The sequence below is a fragment of the Vigna radiata genome, chromosome 2 (assembly GCF_000741045.1).
Source record: "Vigna radiata var. radiata cultivar VC1973A chromosome 2, Vradiata_ver6, whole genome shotgun sequence".
Classification (NCBI taxonomy): Eukaryota; Viridiplantae; Streptophyta; class Magnoliopsida; order Fabales; family Fabaceae; genus Vigna; species Vigna radiata.
In genome coordinates, this window is record NC_028352.1 from 6,013,144 (window position 1) to 6,033,481 (window position 20,338).

Below are 20,338 nucleotides of genomic sequence, written 5' to 3' on the forward strand. Positions count from 1 at the left end.
ATTTTGCTCTCACTTTATTAGGCTGAAAATCAGAATTACAGCTTGTAATAAAATTGTACTTATATGAGATTTTTCTAGTATAAGAATCTTGACCTCATGCCCTTTGAGTTTATCAAATCAATTCAACTATATAGTTTTAATGGTCTGTTGAAATTTGTGTTTTAGCTAACAATAATACGAACAAACTCCTTATTCCAACTCAAACTTTCTTTTCAGAATAGGAAAACTGAAAAGCAATTACTCATTGAAGGAATCACATCCATTTCAGTACATTGAGGGGTTTGATGATTTTGGAAGAATGTGAATGGTTTGAATTAATGATTCTTGCAGTTTGTGTCTGATATGTTGGATTTGTGAAAAAAGAGGGCTTATATAATGATTAGAGGCCAAGGAAATGATAGGGTGGTGAAATGTTATGGCAGTGAAATTTGTTAGCTGGGGATTTTGAGGGTGTGTATCCCATCTGTCATGGAGAATAAGGATAGTTTATCTAATCTAAATGATATTAGCATAAATTAGTTTAAGTATTGAGTTGGGATATGGTGAACTGAGAATGGACACATTAAATAACTATAGATGAGTTCTATGCTCCTGAAAGAATGTGAATAAATGCTTCTTTTCTTACAATTTATTTCCAATGTGAGGAGTAGTACAGAGGCCAAAGAAATTATGTGTTGGTGAAATGTTGTGGTTAACAGGTTGCAAAATTTGCAGCTGTGGAAGGTATATCCCTTCTGTCATGGAGATGAGGATTTGCTATCTAATTATTATTTGCATCTTTGCTGATAATATGATTTTAATCTTTCACCCAGTCCATGAACAATAAGGCTTAAAATTATGATAAATTTAGATATTTTCAATTTAATTCGTATTAAAAATTTGTTTTATTAAGTATTCAAATTTTTATATTTTAGAATAGTATAGTTGCATCGTCATTGTTTGTGTCTCCACAGAAAATAAAAAATAACTTAAATAAGTTTAAGTCTCTTATAAATTTGCTTAATTTTAATTGAATTCTTATTAAATTTTTGTTTTATTAAATGTTCAAAACTTTTATATTAAGCCGAATATTACGAACTTGAACAATAAAAGAATGAAACTTTTGGTCCTAATTATGTTTACCAAACATAGTGTCTCCACATAATTGATTTCAGTTTTGTTTTAATATTTAATTTTTAAAATAAAGCAATGTTTTTTTTTATAAAGATAATTAGGGTTCAGTAATTTTTGTTATTGTCCAAGTTAGTGATGTTCTTGTTGAGATTGCAAGATTAAAAAGTGACCTCATCCCAATTGACTATATAAAATAAGTTGAAAAATATAAATATTTTTTGTACTCAATTAAACGAAACTTTTAAGATAGTTTCTCTCGATCCTTTTCAACTCAAGAAAATTCAAAATGAATTAACTATATTTGGATGCTTTGTGTTAGAACTCCCACGTTGATTAAAGATAAGTCGATTTTGTGGAGTTGAGTTAAGTTTTAAAGCTCATTTTCTAATATGGTACTAGAGATGATCGACTAGAGTCCATCCTAGTAATTTCTATGTAGGCATTTTTATTTCTGTTTCCATCCATTGTTAGGCCGGTATTGGACCACTCAATTTCTACTATCAAGTACTAGATATCTAACTATCACGCAGAAGATATCTATATGTCCAAGCACAAGATGTCTATACGTCGAAGTGAAGTGAAGGGAGTGTGTTAGAAGTTATAGATTATACCTTACGGGAAAAATATTTGAAGGAAAAAAGGATAGAAGTTATGAAACATTAATTCATTGCTGGCCTTCCATATAAACCATAATAATAGGAACAATTATGCATGCTTTCAGATAAGAATCTTTAATCATTCAAAAGAAACAACGAAGAGAGGAAAAGCACAAACAGAAATTAACGAAAAAGAAAACTGAAAGTGCAGTTGTTAAATGATCAACTCCACATGGTTGCCATAGCGACCAAGGCTATCCCAAGTGACATCAACTTTGTTCTGCTCAAACTGAGTGCCCCAGATTTATTGTGATCCTGGTTTGTTTCTTCTTGATCGTCATCAGAAGAGTTTTCTTTAGCAGCTTTGGGAGCCTTTGCAAGAGATGTTGGAGCCAAAGCTGGAGCCTTGTTGGTTACAAAGAAATCTAGAGGAAGAAGCACCTTGTCCACGTGATAAATCCCAAGTTTATTATCAGAGTATACTACTCCAAGAATGGTGGCATTGACGACCCCAGTTGAAATGTTGACACTGTTACCTAATGCATTTACGTTCAGTGGAAGCCTTACAGGGTCTTTACCAGCCACTGTCTGCACAGGGTTGCTTAGAGAATCAAAGTTTGAGCTTGACACATACTCTGGCAATATGTGGAACTGGACAAGTTCAATTTTCTGGCCTTCGTTGAGGGAATTGAGGAAGCCAGCTTTGAGGTTTGAAAAGGCAGAATCATCTGGTGCAAGAATGGTTATACCCCCAGTCTTAGCTGTTATGAGCTGTGAGTTGACGTTGTTGATGATTTCTGTGGTTTTGAGGAGGCGAATGAGGGTTGAGAACATTTTGGCCTTTTTGAGGATTCTGGTGATGTCATCAGGGACAGAGTCAGGGGAGTCTGGAGACTGAGGTAATGTGGGGACTAATGGTTTTGGTGATGGTGCTGCAGCCTTTGGGGTATGGGGAGTTTTTGCTGCTGGGGCTTTTGGAGCTGCTGCAGGTGCTGGTGAAATGGCCAAGGTGGTAGACCAAAGGAGTAGGAAGAGTGATAAGGAGAAAATAGTTGCTTGTTTCATCTTTCAGTTGCCAACTAAAGCCTGTGGATGAGCTTTGGTGATTCTGGGAGAATGTGTGTCTGATATTTGGGATGTGTGAAGGAGAGGGTTATATAGAGGCCAAGAAAATGATAGGTTGGTGAAATGTTATGGCTATGAAATCTGTTAGCTGTGGAGTGTGAGGATATATCCCATCTATCATAGAGAACAAGGATCATTTATCTAATTATTGTTGCCATGTTTGCCAAACAATGCTTTATGTAAAATATATGGTGAGCTGTGAATAACACATGTATATTTATAATAAATAGGTTAAATTCATTGTTAAGATGTTTGTAATATGTTGTTGGAGAAGGGGAATGACAATGTAGATAGGCAACAGATTAACTTAGTAAATAATATATGCATTAATAATGGAAAGGAATTTTACACTATCTAATTACAAATCAACTTGTATGATGAGTTTATTAACTTTTGAAATATACCTTCTTTAAAATTCATTATAATTATGGTTTTTAATTTACTGATAGAGTAAAACTTTCTACATCCACAGAATTTAAATTCTGAAAACTTTGATCTTTTTATCTTCTCCATGGGCAAATATAAATAAAGACATCACAACCTTTTGATTTTAGTGCAAACAAACTGAGACAAGACATTTTAACCCATATAAAGATTTCACTTTTGGATATAGATCCACACTTCGTGCTAAGTAATTGATGTTAATACTAAAAAATAAAGACAATTAATTTTCATTTAATTATTGGATTTCATGCATGGTGGATCTTTATATTCAAGATATTCTATAATCATGCATGAGTAACATTAGCCTCTAGCTGAAGATTCATATCTGTAAGATCATGGCTAATGAGGCACATTATATTATATGGGTACTTCAGAAACAATGTCTAATTGTTGAAAGAAGACAGCTTATACCTTAAACCATATAACGGAACCATAACATGAATAGAACAGAGAAACAGAGCCACTTTCTATTTGCTGTTAAACTATACTATTCTTCATACATTGATTCATATTTAAGTAAAAATACAAGAGAAATGACTTTCATAACGAAACTATTTATGAAAATTTATGTAATACAGTTATGTTCTTGGTCTGTTTGTCAAGTTCTTTATCAAACAGTTGTAAATTATCAATGCCTAGTTTTTACGATGACAATTATTTGAAACTGAGAAATGTCTTGGTAGATATGTTCGCACGTCATAATATGCATCAACATAACTCCATGTAGTTGGAGATGAAAATTTTGGTTGTTTTAATTGCATCAAAATTCACACAAAACAATCTTAATTGTATCAAAAGAAACACATCTAAAAAACTCAATCCTTCGCAGCTCACATGTCCCTCAAAGGCTATGCAGCTCAGAAAAAGAACATAAATTCAAAATCATCAAATAGATTGTCTGGTCTGGTCCAGCCTTCAACTTGAAATAATCACCAATGCAACTAAAGAAACTCCAAGGGACACCAACGTTGTTCCTGGAGAACTCATCAAACTGAATGCGGCAGAACTGTCCTTGGATGTTCCAAGATTATCAGCAGCAGATGAGTTATCATTATCAGTTTTTGGTGCTATTTCTGGAGAGGGTGCAGGAGCTGGTGGCTTAGGCTTGAAGAAGTCCAAAGGAAGAAGCACCTTGTCCACATGATATATAGCAAGCACCTTATCTGAGTATATAACTCCTGTGACCGTGGCATTGACCACTCCTGTTGAGATATTAACATTGTTGCCATAAGCTGTCACGTTTAGTTGCAACCTGGCAGGGTTATCCCCAGCTAGTGTTCTCACAGGGTTGCTGAGAGAATCAAAGTTTGAGCTTGAAACATAAGTGGGAAGAACATGGAACTGCAGAAGTTCTATCTTTTGATTGTCAGCCAGAGAGTTCAGGAACCCTACTTTGAGATGTGAAAAGCTACTGTCATCTGGGGCAAAGATGGTTAATCCACCTGATTTTATGGTTATGAGCTGAGCATTGAGTTGGTTGATCAATTGGGTGGTTTTCATCAGGCGAATTAGGATGTTAAATGATTTGGCCTTCCTCAATATTCCGATGAGGTCATCAGGGGAAGAATCAGAGGTGTCTGAAGAGGGTGACTGGGATAGTGTTGAGACAATTGGTTTAGATGGAGCTGCAGCAGGTGCTTGGGCTAATGTGGTTGAATATATGGAGGAAAAAGGTATGAGGAGTAAGAGGGAGAACAAAACTGATAGCTTCATTTTTCTATACAGTAAAGTTGCTTTGGTGATTAGTAATTGTTATATGAGTGGTGTTGGAATGGGGTGGCTTTTATAGGGACTAAGAATGTGATATGTAGAATAAATGAATGAAGCTTTGGTGATGAAATTTCCCTATATATATATATATATATACACACACACACACACTTGTGTTATGTGTGAGATCTGTGGTGGTCCTGTAGGAGATTAAGGTGATGCATCAAGGTAGATGAGCAAAAGGTGAGTGAGAACAATGTTTTCTGCCTTTTGCTTGGCAATGCAGGAAAAAGAGGAGTTAGAAGTTAGAGCTCAATTGGGTGTCAGATGCACATTAATGAAATTGTGATGCTTCTTCCACTGATGCAGTACTGCTTTTAGATTCTGAGCTTTACATAATTGCTATAAACTATAATTATAATTATATTTTGCATTACAAACACACGCTATATGATAAAAATGTTAATCTTAAGCATTTCAGATAATATAATCTTATAGGTACAAAATATAATTAAGAATGTATGCAAGAGAGTTAATTCAAATGCTGCACAACTGTTCGCTTTTGCAAGAGAAAGAGACATCTTAATGCCTACTTTTAAGTTGTAATTAAAACTTATGAATTTCATACATTAATATTGTGAGGGTCCAGATCTTTGGAGACTTAGAACATTGGTAATAGTTGTTATCAGTACATTAGATGCAATAAAAGGTTAATATTTTGCCACCTTTTGATACAGTTCTGAAAAGTATATTTCTCCCCTACTTTTATATCATTTTATGAATAAAACATTTACCACTTTCATTGAATTCAATATAAATTGAACTTTGTGGATATGAATCCCATTAAACTAAGCACCAAACATTATTTCAGTATCTTATTCCTCAGAGGATACTAGGGTTCAAATGCAATCTTGCAGTAACACTAACTAGTGCCTTTGTTGAGGATAATTACATGTATGAGGATGCTGCTTTGAGTTTTGGGGTTTGGAGGTTATTGCTTCCAATCTCCTTTCAGGTTTCATTTATTTAATGTTGCAGTGTTAGGTTTTTCAGATGAATCTATGGGCATTGCTTTTATCAGGAGTTATCTCTTTTTCTTGTGTTTGTTTCCACCAAAAAGTATTGATAATTTATAGCAAGCTGAAACAGAAAAGTATGTACTATTGATAGATGAATTGCATGCTAAGTTTCTATTCAATTCACATGTTAAATACCCTCTAACACCAACCCTCTAAATTCAGATACCTATTTTCAAGACGTTGTGAAAGAACTTATATATGCTTGTAATTTACTTGTACTACATTCACTACAGTAACGAAGGACATTACCGAAGGCCAAAATCCCTCGGAAAAGGTGAGCTCGACAATGTCAGAAACAGTGGCTGGAGAAAGTTGGGACTGAAAGTTGGCTGGAGAAACAGTGGCTCGACAATGCAGGGGAGAGTGCAGAGAATTTGGGACTGAAAGTTGGAGGTTTTTTTCGCCGAGGACAGAATTGGGGAAAATGGAAGTCTGACATCCCAAATTCTAATTTCATTAAGTGTGTGCATATACCGACGGCCAAAAGAACCTTCGATAAAGTCTCTGCCAATTACCGAAGGGCATAGGCCCTCGGTAACCACCATATAAAAAATTAAATTCGCTTCCATTTACCGACGGGCTAAAGCCCTCGGTATATTACCTTTACCGAAGGCTTCAAAGCCTTCGCTAATAATCTTTCGGTAATTAGCTCCTTTGTTGTAGTGATTGTTCTTAATAGTATTGTTTTTACGTTTCAATTTGTTGATTTTGACTATAATATAACTAAATTCTATACAAGTATATTTACTTTTTTATCATTATTTTGTATAATTAAATTTTTAAAATGTTTTAAATATAGATTTGTATTACTTTTAATGTTATTTTTGTTTTTCATTACTCTTATTTTTCTATTCTTGTATAATTTAGGTTTAAACCCTTTTTTGGTTCCTAAGTTAAGTTCTGATGTTCAGTTTAGTCCCCACTTTTAAAAATGTCAACCTTTAGTCCCTAAGATATGAAAAATGTATCAAATCAGTTCTCATGACAACACTTAATGAACAATAAATCACAAGTTTTCATACCTAGGTATCCAATATTTTGTGACGGAAAGTGTTATGAACAACTGAAAAACTTGTTATTTGTTAACGAATAGGATTAATTTGATACATTTTTCATATTATAGGGACTAAAGGTTGACATTTTTAAAAGCAGAGACTAAACTGAACATCAGAACTTAACTTAGGGACCAAAAAAGGTTTAAACCTATAATTTAAAAGTAATATTTTCTACATATTAATATTTTTATTAAAATAATTATATTTTACTTAACTTATAATTTATCTCTTATATTATTTTTTTAGTCTAAAAAATCATGTTTTAAGTGAGACTCAATTATTTTAATAGTAAAAGTTTAAAGGATAAATAGATTTTTATAAATGGGTTTCATTATTTTAAAATCACAGTATTTCTCTAAACATATTTCTTCTAAAACTTTTTTTTCTTCTTTCTAGAGTTTCTCATCGTTCATTTATTTGTTTGAATATTAGAAATCACTGAGGGTAATACTTGAGACAAGCTCTACATTTCTATTCAATTAGTTTCTGCAAGAGAGTAAGTTGGTTTTTACCATTTTTCTTAGTTGGTACATTCTTTTGTGTGTGTGGACGGTCTTAGCTCACATGTGGTGTCTAAGCTTTCTTTAAGAGTCTCTATTGATCAATGGTCCTTATGGTTTGCTCTGATCATATTTGTGTTGTTCGTAGGAACAGATAGAGTTTCTTGTGCATCTAAAGGTGTTTTAGGGGTTCTTCATTTGTTAGTTTGTCTTTCAAGTAAGGGAAGTTAATTGCATTTGTTTCTAAGTTATAGATGTCTTGAAATTTATGTTTTACATGAATGATATTATGATGTTTTATCTGTTGAAATTTGTGTTGAATGTTTGTATGTTGTTTACGTTAATTGAATTTGTGTTGAATGGAGGAACTTAGGATTTGATTAATTGAGTAAGTTGGTATGTGTCTAACATTAAAAGTTGTCTGACCAAAGTACTAAGTAGAAAATACCAATTTAACCATTTGAATAGGTTTTTGTTTCCTCAAATCATAGGATTCATTATGTTGATATCTGATACAACGTTGAATGATGGCAAGTTGGCGTTAAGCGGTGGCAAGTTGGCGTTGAGCGTCAATTCATTATGCAGGTCTGAGAGTACTTTAGCTTCGGGTCGTTGAGAGCTAATCTTATACTGCTGAGCACATGAAAATGCAAATGTGTTAAATGATAGTAGGATACCATTAAGCACCATGTTTTCACTATAAGTCTAGAGTAATTTTGTTACAGGATGCTAAGCGATAAAAGGGTTTCAATGAACGCAACTTTTTATGAGAAGAATGGCATTAAGTGTCACCTTTTGCGAAAAGTTTGACATTGAGTGTCTGGTCTGTCATTGAGTGTCACCTTCTATGAGAAGCCTAAAGTTGGGCTCCACTTCTGAGCCCCAATATACATGTTTGAGTTTCTGTTATTCCATGGCTATTTAAAATGAATTTACAATGTACTTGATGCATGTATAAGTGTATAGGGTGTTTATTCATGTATGAAATTGTGATGATGGTGAGTATGATATATGTGTTGACGTAATTCCATGGACCTCGTGGAGAGATTTTATGATGGAGTTTCATTATGGAAAATGATATTTTAACACCATTTTTTGACACCATTTTAACACTGCACACGTGTCAAAATGTGATTAGACGATTTTAAATTAAAAAAGTTAAGGCAAGAACATACTTGGAAGAGAAAAACTAAAGTTTATTTTTTAATTTGAAATCATCCAACCACATTTTGACACGTGTGCAATGTTAAAATGGTGTAAAAAAAATGGTGTTAAAAGATCATTTTCCTTTCATTATGCATTGATATATGGATTCAATATTGAGAGTTATCTTGTGTCTCTAATAATCATCCAATATCAATAGAGAAGAGTGGAGTATATGGTTAGAGGTGTCGGAGGTCGTAATCTAGGGACTTTACTTTGTCCAAAGATGATTGATAGACTAATCTTGTGTATGGTGGCTTGGGTGGACGAGTTTTTCCACCACCACAAGTGCATAATTCACTAGATTTTGATATCAATACATGTATTTAGATGGTTGAGTCTAATATAAGTATTGATATGTGTTAGGATTGTTGATATGAATGATTTACATGTGTTAACATCTTTATATTTGTTATACAATTGTTCTTTTTTCGTAATAGCTTATCATTTCTTATGTGTTTGTTTTTGTTTATGTGCTCTTTTTGTTTGAAATGATCACTTTAATAGTGTGAGCCGATGATGAAATAGCGGTTAATTCAGTTCAAGAAAATGACAATGATACAGTATAGGTTTAGGATATCTAGTGGTGTATATGCTCTTTTTTGAAAATTTTATTATGAATAATATCTTTAATTGTATAGGACCTTTATATATATATATATATATATATATATATATATATATATTTCGTATTATATTTTAGATAGCTATAATAACATGTATATATTTACAAATTAAATGTGATGTTTCGTTTAGTAATTATATACTATTAAAATATTATAATTTTTATATTATAATATCAAATTATTATTAAATATTTTTTAATATATAATAAGCACTAGTTTTATCTATAAAGATAAGAATAATAATATATTTTAATTTTAAAAATCGCATAAATCTTAAAATTATCTTATAATATGAAAAAAAAAAATTGTTATTCGTCTCATTTTCTTATTTTTACCCAATTTAAAACTAATATAAAATAATTGACTTAGGTATATTTTAAGTTTATATAAATAATGTTATTTTTATTATTCTAATATGTATAAAAAAATTACTTTCTGACTTTTGTAATAGTGTTTCTTAGTACTTAGTATAAACTATATTTAATTTATAACTAAAAATATGAAATATTAATTAAAATAACATTACGTTTAAGTGTGTTATTTCAAGTAAGTAATATGCAGGAACTAAAAACATTAATCCTAATTAAAGTCATCAAATTTTATATTAACTATGTTTAAAATAATTTTTAAGTGAACTTCACTTACAGTCAAAATTAAACTATGGCCTATGCCAGATCATCGTTTCGCTTAATTACTGGCAGTGTAGGAGAATCACACAGCGAGGTATGTATCATTTTCAGTTTAGTTTACATTATAAATAAAACGGAACTATATAAAAAATATATACTTTTTTTATAATTCAGCCACCTTTTTTCCAAACCTTGCCATTAAATATATCCTCTTTGACACCTTGCAAATTATTTTAAATATGATATTATATTAAAAAATACAGAGTTAAAGAAAATTAGGATATGGACTGTAAAATTATGAAAATAGTTTCTTTCATGACAATTAATTTAGTATACTGAGATAAGAATAAATTTAAGGAATTAATATTTTAGAGGTTTCAGAGTTATTTTGATCATTAAAAAAGTTAAATTTTGTATTTATAAAGAAAAAAAGTTTAAAGAGTAAAATAATGGATCTTAAAAGAACTTCTGTATCATTTCTCTATGATCATTGTATGCAACTTATACACAAATTTTAAATTCTCATAAGTAATACAGAAGATATATAAAGTTTTTCTTACGGGGTAAAGAAGGAAGAAAACCTTTATAAATCAAATATAATCTCCACCACAACCTGAAACTTGAACCATTAGCGAATGAAAAAGAACAGAAAAAAAAGGCCAATTATTTAAAACCAATGTATCTGCAAAATGTTGATCGTTCATCTTTGAATCCACCCTAGAGGGTATATTTTCACTTCAATACTTATATTCTTCAACTTCAACCTCTCATTGTCACCACAAAACTGCTGCAACTGAAAATGCAGCAACAGCAACCCATATCGCATGCTGCTGTTTCACACTGATAGCAGCAGATTCAGCATCATCAGCAGGAGTTCCAGTGCTGTCTGCTGATTTCTTTTTAGACCCCTTTGGCTTTTCTGGCGCTGGAGCTGGAGCAGGAGGCTTAGCAACAAAGAAATCCCGAGGAAGAAGCACCTTGTCCACTTGGTAAACCGCAAGCTGGTGATCGGTGTACACAGTGCCACCTAATGTAACGTTGACGATCCCTGTGGTCATGTTCACTTGGTTCCCTCCTGAGCTTGTTATGTTCAGTGCCAACCTATCAGGGTTTTCACCGGCCTGTGTTCTCACAGGGTTGCTGAGAGTGTCAAAGTTTGAAACGGAAACGAATGTGGGGAGCAAGTGGAACTGGATGAGCTCGTTCTTTTGTTGGTCGTTGAGGGAGTTGAGGAAGCCAGGTTTGAGGCTTGAAAAGGCATTGTCGTTTGGTGCAAATAAGGTTAAGCCACCGTTTGTGGTAAGGAGTTGGGAGTTGATTTGGTTGGAAACTTGCGTGGCTTGAAGGAGACGGATAAGGGTGGTGAATCCGCCGGCCTTTTTGAGGATTCTGATGATGTCTGTGGGAGGTGAGGAGGGTACCGGGGCTGGAGTGATGGCCGTGGTGGCCTTGGCGGGGGCGGTTGGTGCGGCGGCGGGTGACTGGGCTAGAGAGATGATGGGATGAGAAAAGAGTAGTAATGGAAGAAGTGGGAGGGTGATAGAGAAGAGTGGATGATTCATCATCACCATCTTTTGTTGACTGGTGAGAAAGAAAGAGTGGTCCTTGAAGTGAGAGTTTTCGATGTGGGATGATGGAGGGAGGGTAATATATGGAAACATGAAAAGAGTGAAAGGGGTTTGTTTTCTTGGTTAGGTGAAGTGTTTCTGTAGAAAGTTCAGTAGTTGTAGCAGATCTGCATGCTTACACATCAATGAAAGGTGGTTTGTCATGGAAATGCAATACTGTGTTAGCCAGTTGGATTTTGCTTGGGAAGGCAGGAAAAGAATAGTGAGATCTAAGTAGGAAAAAAAAAAGATGAACATGATAGCGTAGCATTCACTTGTAATTCTAGTGAAGTAGCAAAACAATCAAGTGCTAGCGGCTAACTTAAGGAACGAGTCTGCAATTAACTTTTGCAAGACAATTTGATGATGTTAGCATCTGACCTTACGATGCATGGTTTATGCAACTTGGTCGGTGTTCAATGCCGCCGGGACTCCTTAATTTCTTGATTATAGAAATTGTCTTTTTAAATGTCTTTGATGGGGAAGAACGACGCTTTAACATATCATCATATGTTAGACAAGACAAAGAAGGGTGTTACCACAAGTTGCTGGATGTTTTTTCATCCTTTACATTGAGTGACTCTTGGAATTTTTTTTACCTGATGCATCATATGTCGATCAGATGGGAAATTTTGGCAAAGTTGACATTCAAAAGCATGTATTGTATTCACCTAAGACCGAGAAGTTTGAAAGTTTTAATGTTTTCAAATTATTGTCGCTGTTAGATTCAGGAATATTTTCTCTAATCGTATGTTTCGCAGAATCCCACTGTAATTCATTCACGGAAAATTATTTGAGAATCTCACGGCTTGTATGTTGAGAGGTCCACTTCAAGTTAATATTTTTTGGCATTCTAGAAATCCAAAAGAGATTGACATTTAACAATCTCATGATCTAGAACATAGTATGTGTATCTCTCTTTCGGGTTTGGTTCGAACATCAACGTAGCTTAGATTGCTAGGCTAGATTTGATCCAATATTCTAGATAGCATGTAAAGAGTATTCACGGGGAGTCCAACTTCATTAGATTAAACGGGTTTAATAAAAGTTTTGCCAACGTTTTGTTGTTCTTAAGAATGTACTATGTGATAATACAATCTTTTCTTTTTTAAAAAAAAAGTATACATTATGCTACATCAAAATCATCCAAACATAGCTTAAACATTGCTTAACAAAAAGTATCCCAGAACAGGGAGGAAATACTCTCCCTCCATCCCATCAACAACCTTCCTTAACATTTTCCTCTACTTTCTTCTCCAACTGCACTCAAAATCATCCAAACATAGCTTAAACATTGATTCCATCCAGTGGTAAAAATCGTTTGTGTTCCACATCTTTCCACGGGCAAATTTGCAGCATGCTACCAAAGCAGATTCAAGCATTAAGCATGCCTGGTCACTGAAAAACCATATACAGTAATACAACTACGAGAATAAAACTATTAAGAAAGAGAAGTGCGAAAATAAATAAAATATCGAAAAATATAAAACAGTAGTACTAATCCTAAAGCATGTCGCTACAAAATGTGACACGATTCTATAATGTACTATAGTTTAGATTCTCCGTTAGCTCGCTTTAGATTTTCTGAAATACTCCATTGCCTGCTGCATCTCTCTCTCTTAGTGCATCCTCAGCTTTCACTTTCTCAGGAACAAAATCTGAAGTAAAAGCAACGTAAAAAGCTTGTAAGGGTAAGGTGAAAACAGGAAAAGTAAACTTAAGAATTAAATAGCATTGCAACAGGGATACGAAATTACCGGAAAGAAAGTCGTATCTCCTCTTCTTACTAACAACATTTGCTGAAAGGATAAGCGGGTGACAATCAGTGATTGGAAAATAAATATTTATTAGACTCAATGAGCCTATCAAACACAAGGATGTAGGAACAATTCGAATGGTCATAAAACATAGTAGTTCTACAACCCATATAGGTTACACCTTCATACCAAATATTACTCTTACAAAGTGGTTAAAACCAAACTCAATGTTATAAAACTGGCTTGTAAAATGAGGATCATCCCTGTTTATATATCTTCTATTTTGGCATTATCTAGTCAATGTGAGAACTGAATTTTTTTTCCAGTACACCCTCTCAAGTTCAACAATATTGAACTTGGTACATGAATGAAATGGTGAGTGACTCTTTTAATTGATATAGGACAGACTCCGATACCATGTTGAAAGGATTGCTAATAATTATGTGTTGTATAAATACACAAGTATTCTTATTTATAATAAATAAGAGATACAGTAATAAGTAATAAAATCAATAATTGATAGTGAGAAATATTTGCTAAGATATTTCCCTATTTGATGTGATGAAACCATATTATATTTCCTTTATTTAATGTAACCAAATCATATATTTACGACTACCCCTCAAACTAGAGCATGTGTATCATGAGTCAAGCTTGTCACAAATGTCATGAACATCAGACTCCTTGAGAGACTTATTGAACATGTTAGCGAATTGGTTGCTAGAGCTAACAAAGTCAATAACGACAATGAAGATGGCATGTTGAGGAGCTAGTGGCATTTAGCCGTGACTGGAACAACATAGTCATTCTCAAAGAAACACAGCTTAGATTGCAAGGTAGCATTAGATTTCAAAGAACACAATGGCTGTTGAAGAGCATAAAATGATTGAAGGGTGCATGGCTGTTAGAGAGAAAAAAATGCAGGGAGAGCAACGAATGTCACCTAGCAAAAATGGACAAAAGGTTTAACGCTGCCAAAACGAAAAAATTCTAAAAGGGGAAGCAACTACTAGAGAGAAAAGTATGCTCGAAGAGCACAGCAGTTGCTAGAAACCAAAAATGTTTAGAGGACGTGGCAATTGTCAAGAAGAAAAAAATGCTTAAACGAGTGCAACAATTACCAAAGAGCAAAAATGATCGAAGGTCCTGACAGCTGCTAAGGAGCAAAGCAAAAACTGCTTGGAGAGAGAGACACCTTTCATAAAGCAAAAGTGCTCGACAGGTGCAGCTACAGCCAGAGAGTAAAATGCTCAGATAGTGCACCTGCAAAGAGCATAAAATGTTGCAGCGGAGTGGATAATGGTTATCCAATTAACAACAAATCTCCCTATAACAAATAGAATAATAGGCCAAACAAAACAAATTTTCCTAAAATAGACTCTAAATCATGATTATGATATCATGTTGAAAAGCAGACTTTAAGTCTAACTCAACCTACTGATTTGTAAGGTAAAATTCGTATCTACTTGTATACTACGAAATCACTTTATCTCTAGTAACATGAGATCTTCAACACATACTAAAGGCAAAATAAATTGTGAATTGGTACATTCATTAAGCTTAGGGTGAATTTAGTAGCATAGATTTAAGTGTTCCTTAATTCACACTACACGGAAAGAACCCAATGTTTACTAATACGAATTTGATGTGGAATAGCTACTAGAGTCTAGACTGAGAGATTCACTGAATCAGATCGAAATCAGTATGATACTCCCTACCTCATGACTAAGCCCTTTCAAAAACTTACCACCCTCACCTCAAAAGTGTAACCAATAGAATGATCAGGAATTCTACTCGAGCCATTCATCTTCAAAGTACATTTTAAAAAAGGTCAAACTACAAGTATAAGCCTAAAACTAAAAAGGCCGGCAATTTTTCAATAAATATAAAGAATTAATCCTTCAATTCTCAAAACATCAACGTCATGTCAATGTTAGAAAAGCAATCAGCTAGAAAATGATACCGAACCATCCATCTGAGAGTACCTGCCACTTTCTCCTTTTAGACTCAACACTCGATAGGCTATGGACTATCTAACCAAGAAGCAGAGAACCTCTAGCCGTGGAGTAACATCTAATATGGGCCTACTCACTTACAGACTGGCAAAGTTTAGACCAACCAACCATTATAATAATCTCACTCTATCACATTGCGGCTTTAGGGCTTAAACAGCCAGCGGCTCACAGGCGGCCTCCTCACACGCGAGGAAGGCACCATGCAATCCAACCCTAAAAAAGGAGGTAACAGTCAAAGAAGTTGAATGGACAGTAGAGGCTCAGTTGGGTTTACTGAGCTCATATCTAATTTTAGGACTCCCCAACAAGTGTATTCTCCCAATCTAAACAGTTATACAGGGTGTGTTAGCCTTCACATTTGCTTCCGAAGAAGGTGAACCTTTGTGACAGCAGGATTTCCATTCAAAGTGAAGTTGAAATTGGGAAATCCATTAACCAAAACGCATACACACTACAGAACGCCATTTCAAACTTCATTGAACTCACATATCTCAGTCATAAAACCTTACCAACGTGCTTGTAACTCAGACATTTCTTGCGGTCCTGGACACAACAAGAATAAGCATCCTGCGTGAATTGCTCAAGAAACTTCTCCTAAAAGAAAAACAAAACCAATGAAAAAGATGCCAAACAAGCAAACATAAACAGGGGAAAAAAATAGAAAATCACCACAGCTTTGTTGATGGCTAACACCGCTTCCTGCGAAACACGCATATCAGGATCTTCGCCCTTAATCATGGTCCTGATACGATTCATGGGAAACACGTTGGCTTTCCCATCTTCGCCGCTTCCTTCTGCGCCCTTTTCATGTGGGTGTTTGGAATTGCCGTTGCTGAGCTTGGGCTTCTTATTCTTCTTCTTTTGGTTCTCCTCTTTGCTGATGTCTCGATTTTTCTCCTTAGCTTTATTTTGGGTTGTGGAGATTTCTCCTTTCTTGGTTTTGGGAGATTTATGGGATTTGGGAGTGTTGGAGGAAGCCATTGTTTTACAGAGGGGTTTCAGCCTCTGTCAGAAGCGCGTCTCCAAGATGAAGGGGATGCAATTCGAATTTCTTTGGAAATGCTTTTAATAAAATTGATTATTGTTATTGAAACTATACGAGATTTTCCATCTTAGGATACAACTTTCAAGATGTCTAATACATAAAAACATAATACAATAATAATAATTGCAAGATAAATTTTAATTTTATTTAATATTTAGTATATACGATACAACAAACGACTAAATAAATGTAAGATGTTATAACTATAATTTTATGCATTATTTAGTATTTATCCGACAACAAATTAAACGAGAATACCATGTAATGTTGGTTTGTTAAAACCACCTATGTTATTCGTTTTATCAATTACATAGATTCCTTTTCACCCTTTCACGTTATGAAAATGAGTTATAATTTTAACTAAATTATATAAAAATATATTTAAAAACTTAGAAAATTAAAACTTTGAGGTGACAGTAATTCAAAAATATTAAAATTTAATTATTTTAATATTAAAAAATTTAATATAAATAATTTTGTTATAAATTAATTTTATTACTTTAAATCGCATTATTTTCATGCAAACTATTTTTTATGAAACTTATTTATAAAACAATTAAACTATTTATATTAAAAAATTAATATTAAAATAATCAAATTTTACTATTTTTAAATTACTATAACTTTTAAAATTTAATTTTTTAAACATTTATTACACAAATACATATTTTTCCATAAATTTAAAAAGATAATATTTTTAAATAATAAATATAATTTAAATAATTTATAAAACACTACAAAAGAAATGTTTAAATAACAATCATTTTTAAAAACAAAAAATAATTAATCACATTTGTTTAGTCATTTTTATAAACTAATATAAAATTTTAAGATATTCAATAATCGATTTCAAAATTAACACAAATCAATTATAAACTTTTATCTATAATAGAAATTATTTTAATAATTTTAGTTTATTTGATATTTAATAATTTTCTTATAGTTAAATAATTATTGAACTTTATTATTTTAATTAATAATGTAAGTTAAAATTGTGTGTGAAAGTTTATTATAAACGTTCTATAATGGGATAATTTACCTTTTAAAATATAAAAAAATATATTTATTTATTCAATAAATAAATAATTGAACAATATTTTCTTTGTTTCAAATTTCAAAGTAATAAAGTATTTTTTTGTCATTTTAAAAATGACTGCTACATATTTTCAAATTATATTTTTACAAAATTATACATATATTAAGTTATATTATTTTTTATTTTTAACATGCATGTTTTTGCTAGTATATTATAAAAATACAATACCGCATAAAAATAATATAAATTAGATATATCAATATATTATATTACTATACATATTGTACTATATTATCAGTATATTTAATCTTTACTGTATATTATATATATATATATATATATATATATATATATATATATATATAAATCTTTATATATATATATTTTTGCATAATATTATCACGTATTATGAAATATTTAAACACTATAATAAATATTACAATTAATAAATGTAATTTAATATATTATATGGTAATTGTTAAATATTAGAAGTTGACATTTTATAATTGATAGCAATTTATTAATAAGACTATAGTTTATTTTAATACTATAAATTTGTAATATATATAACATTGCTATAAATAGTTTTATTATTTTAAAATAAATCATTTTTCTATAAACTTTTTTTTAATTTTCTTACTTCTTTAATATAAATAGTTTTGTTATAAATAAATTTGAATATAAATAGTTTTGATATAAATGAATTTCATCTTTTTATGTGTGAATAGAGCATCGAAATTTTGCTCGTTAGAGTCTTATAAGCTTGAAAGGATTTGGGATTCTTTAGAGAAAGTTCATTTGTTTTTCAATCGATGAAAGCTAATTGCTCTATTTTTAAGTTATAAATACTTTGAAATTTTTAATTTTATGATTGTATGGTCAATTAACTAAATGATTGATCTATGTGATAATTATGATATGTTGAAATGTGAAAACGTTTTTTGATTTGTGTTTCAAATGAAATTGTTGAGTTAGCGAAGATTGTGTAATATGAAATTTGCATGTTTTAGATTATGTTATTTGAATGTTTAATCCTTAGATATTTTGTTGGTTTAAACCTGATTTTATATGATTAAGAGAGCTTAAATCTAAGAAACCGGTCAAGTGGTATGACCTTCAATGTTTAAAATTGTTTTGAACTCATGCAATAAGAAAGGAGTACGGGTTTGATCAATTGAATAGGTATAAGTTATCTCAAAAGTACAAAATACAAATTATTGATATTCAGTATAACATTAAACGGTATTAGGTTGACACTTAACATCCTATCTTATGAATGGGATAGCGATGAGCGGTGCTAGGGTAAGCATTTATTCTATGAATGGTTTAGCGTTGAGCGGCACTAGGGTGTTGCAAGTCTAAAGCATTTTAACTCCAGAGTGCTAAGCACCAAAAAGTGTTGTTGAACATTGTTGCGAGAAGAATGACACTAAGTACCACCTTTTTGGGAGAAGTAATGTGTTGGGCACCACCTTCGAGGGCCAGTGTATATGTTTGAAATTTTCTTCTTCTCTAACTGTGTAAGATAGAATACAATGTAGTTTATGTATGTTAAATATTATCATGATGTTTATTGATGTATGATAGTGTGACGACGATGAGTATTGTATATATATTCAGTGTAATTTCATGAATCTCGTATGGAGACTTGACTGTGGTGTTTCATTAGTGTATGTATTGATGTATGAATTTAGTATTGGAAGTTATCTTGTTATTCTAATAATCATCTAATCTCAAATAGACAAGGTGTATGGTGGGAGGTATAAGAGGTCCTAGTCTAAGGGTTTTACCTTGGTTAAAGATGGTTGACAGACTAACCTTATGTGTGATAACTTGGGTGAGAGAGTTGTTTCACCACCACAAGTATACAACTCATTAAAGTCTAATATCAATACATGTATATGGATGATTGAGTCTAATATAAATATTTATATGTGATATTATTGCTGTTATGAATGAGTTAGGTGTAGTAACATCTTTAGGTTTGTTTTATGAAAAAAATTTGCACATTAACTTATACTGTTGTTTGTTTCTCTTAATGTTCTTTTATATTTTGTTTATTTCTTTTACATTGATCATCTTATTTGCAATTATTTTCAGGTGGAGAATAGTGATGCAGTGAAGTATTATTCTTAATCGTCTAATAACTATTCATAGTTATTTTAGATATATTTATTATTATAGTTACTTTATATAATTATATTAATATTTTACCTATAATTTGAGATAAATTTATTTTAATTTATCAATTGTATAATGTCTTATTTTATCATTTATAATGATAATTTAAAATAGAGATTATGTAAAGTAATTATTTTATAAAATCTATTGACATCTTCAATTATTATGATGTCAAATTATAGGTAATTTAAATATTTTACCTATAATTAGAGATACTATACTAATTAAGAGAATTAAAATATAATTTAAATTGGTATTAATAGACTTGATACTTTATTAATTTTACATAGTTGTAAGAATAGGAGTTCATTAGTATTATTATGTGTGTCAGCTAAAATATCTATGAATAATTATTTGAGATAAATTTATTTTACCTCTAACTTGAGATAAATTTATTTTACCTATTATTATCATTATTTATATTATTATTATTATCATTATTTATATTATTATTATTATTATTATTATTATTGCTACTGCTTAATTTATTAATGTTTTATTATACTTTATTTGATTTTAATCAATTATATTTATTTGTTTAATCAATTATGAAATTCGTTTTTAAGTATAAATTAATATAAAAGTTAAAAAAAAAAACACTTTCTTGAAGCAAGAAC

General features: G+C 31.7%; 4 protein-coding genes across 7 annotated transcripts; all 4 read right to left on the reverse strand.

The window, feature by feature from the left end:
- Nucleotides 1-1,762: 1,762 nt before the first annotated feature.
- Nucleotides 1,763-2,860, reverse strand: LOC106755595 (fasciclin-like arabinogalactan protein 11). Its single transcript, XM_014637779.2, has one exon. It carries the CDS (start codon nt 2,772-2,774, stop codon nt 1,932-1,934), a length of 843 nt encoding a protein of 280 aa, XP_014493265.1. The 5' UTR covers nt 2,775-2,860; the 3' UTR covers nt 1,763-1,931.
- A 1,108-nt stretch (nt 2,861-3,968) lies between these two features.
- LOC106755690 (fasciclin-like arabinogalactan protein 11) lies at nt 3,969-5,084 on the reverse strand. Its single transcript, XM_014637891.2, has one exon. It carries the CDS (start codon nt 4,989-4,991, stop codon nt 4,194-4,196), a length of 798 nt encoding a protein of 265 aa, XP_014493377.1. The 5' UTR covers nt 4,992-5,084; the 3' UTR covers nt 3,969-4,193.
- A 5,452-nt stretch (nt 5,085-10,536) lies between these two features.
- LOC106754194 (fasciclin-like arabinogalactan protein 12) lies at nt 10,537-11,719 on the reverse strand. The gene has a single exon (XM_014636197.2). The coding sequence runs from the start codon at nt 11,649-11,651 to the stop codon at nt 10,854-10,856; it is 798 nt and encodes a 265-aa protein (XP_014491683.1). The 5' UTR covers nt 11,652-11,719; the 3' UTR covers nt 10,537-10,853.
- Nucleotides 11,720-12,829: 1,110 nt separating this feature from the next.
- LOC106777803 (chromatin accessibility complex protein 1) lies at nt 12,830-16,541 on the reverse strand. Of its 4 annotated transcripts, none has more exons than XR_002667146.1 (5): nt 16,129-16,540; nt 15,969-16,053; nt 14,566-14,707; nt 13,445-13,486; nt 13,249-13,345 (listed from the first exon to the last, which is right to left on the reverse strand). XR_002667146.1 is itself a non-coding variant. In XM_014665594.2 (4 exons), the coding sequence occupies exons 1-4, from the start codon at nt 16,438-16,440 to the stop codon at nt 13,263-13,265; spliced, it is 516 nt and encodes a 171-aa protein (XP_014521080.1). In that variant the 5' UTR covers nt 16,441-16,541; the 3' UTR covers nt 12,830-13,262. The 4 variants fall into 4 exon arrangements, 2 of the variants coding, with proteins under 2 accessions (XP_014521080.1, XP_014521071.1); XR_002667147.1 differs by having other exon boundaries at nt 13,271-13,345; nt 14,640-14,707; XM_014665594.2 differs by lacking the exon at nt 14,566-14,707 and having other exon boundaries at nt 12,830-13,345; nt 15,969-16,047; nt 16,129-16,541.
- Nucleotides 16,542-20,338: the final 3,797 nt, after the last annotated feature.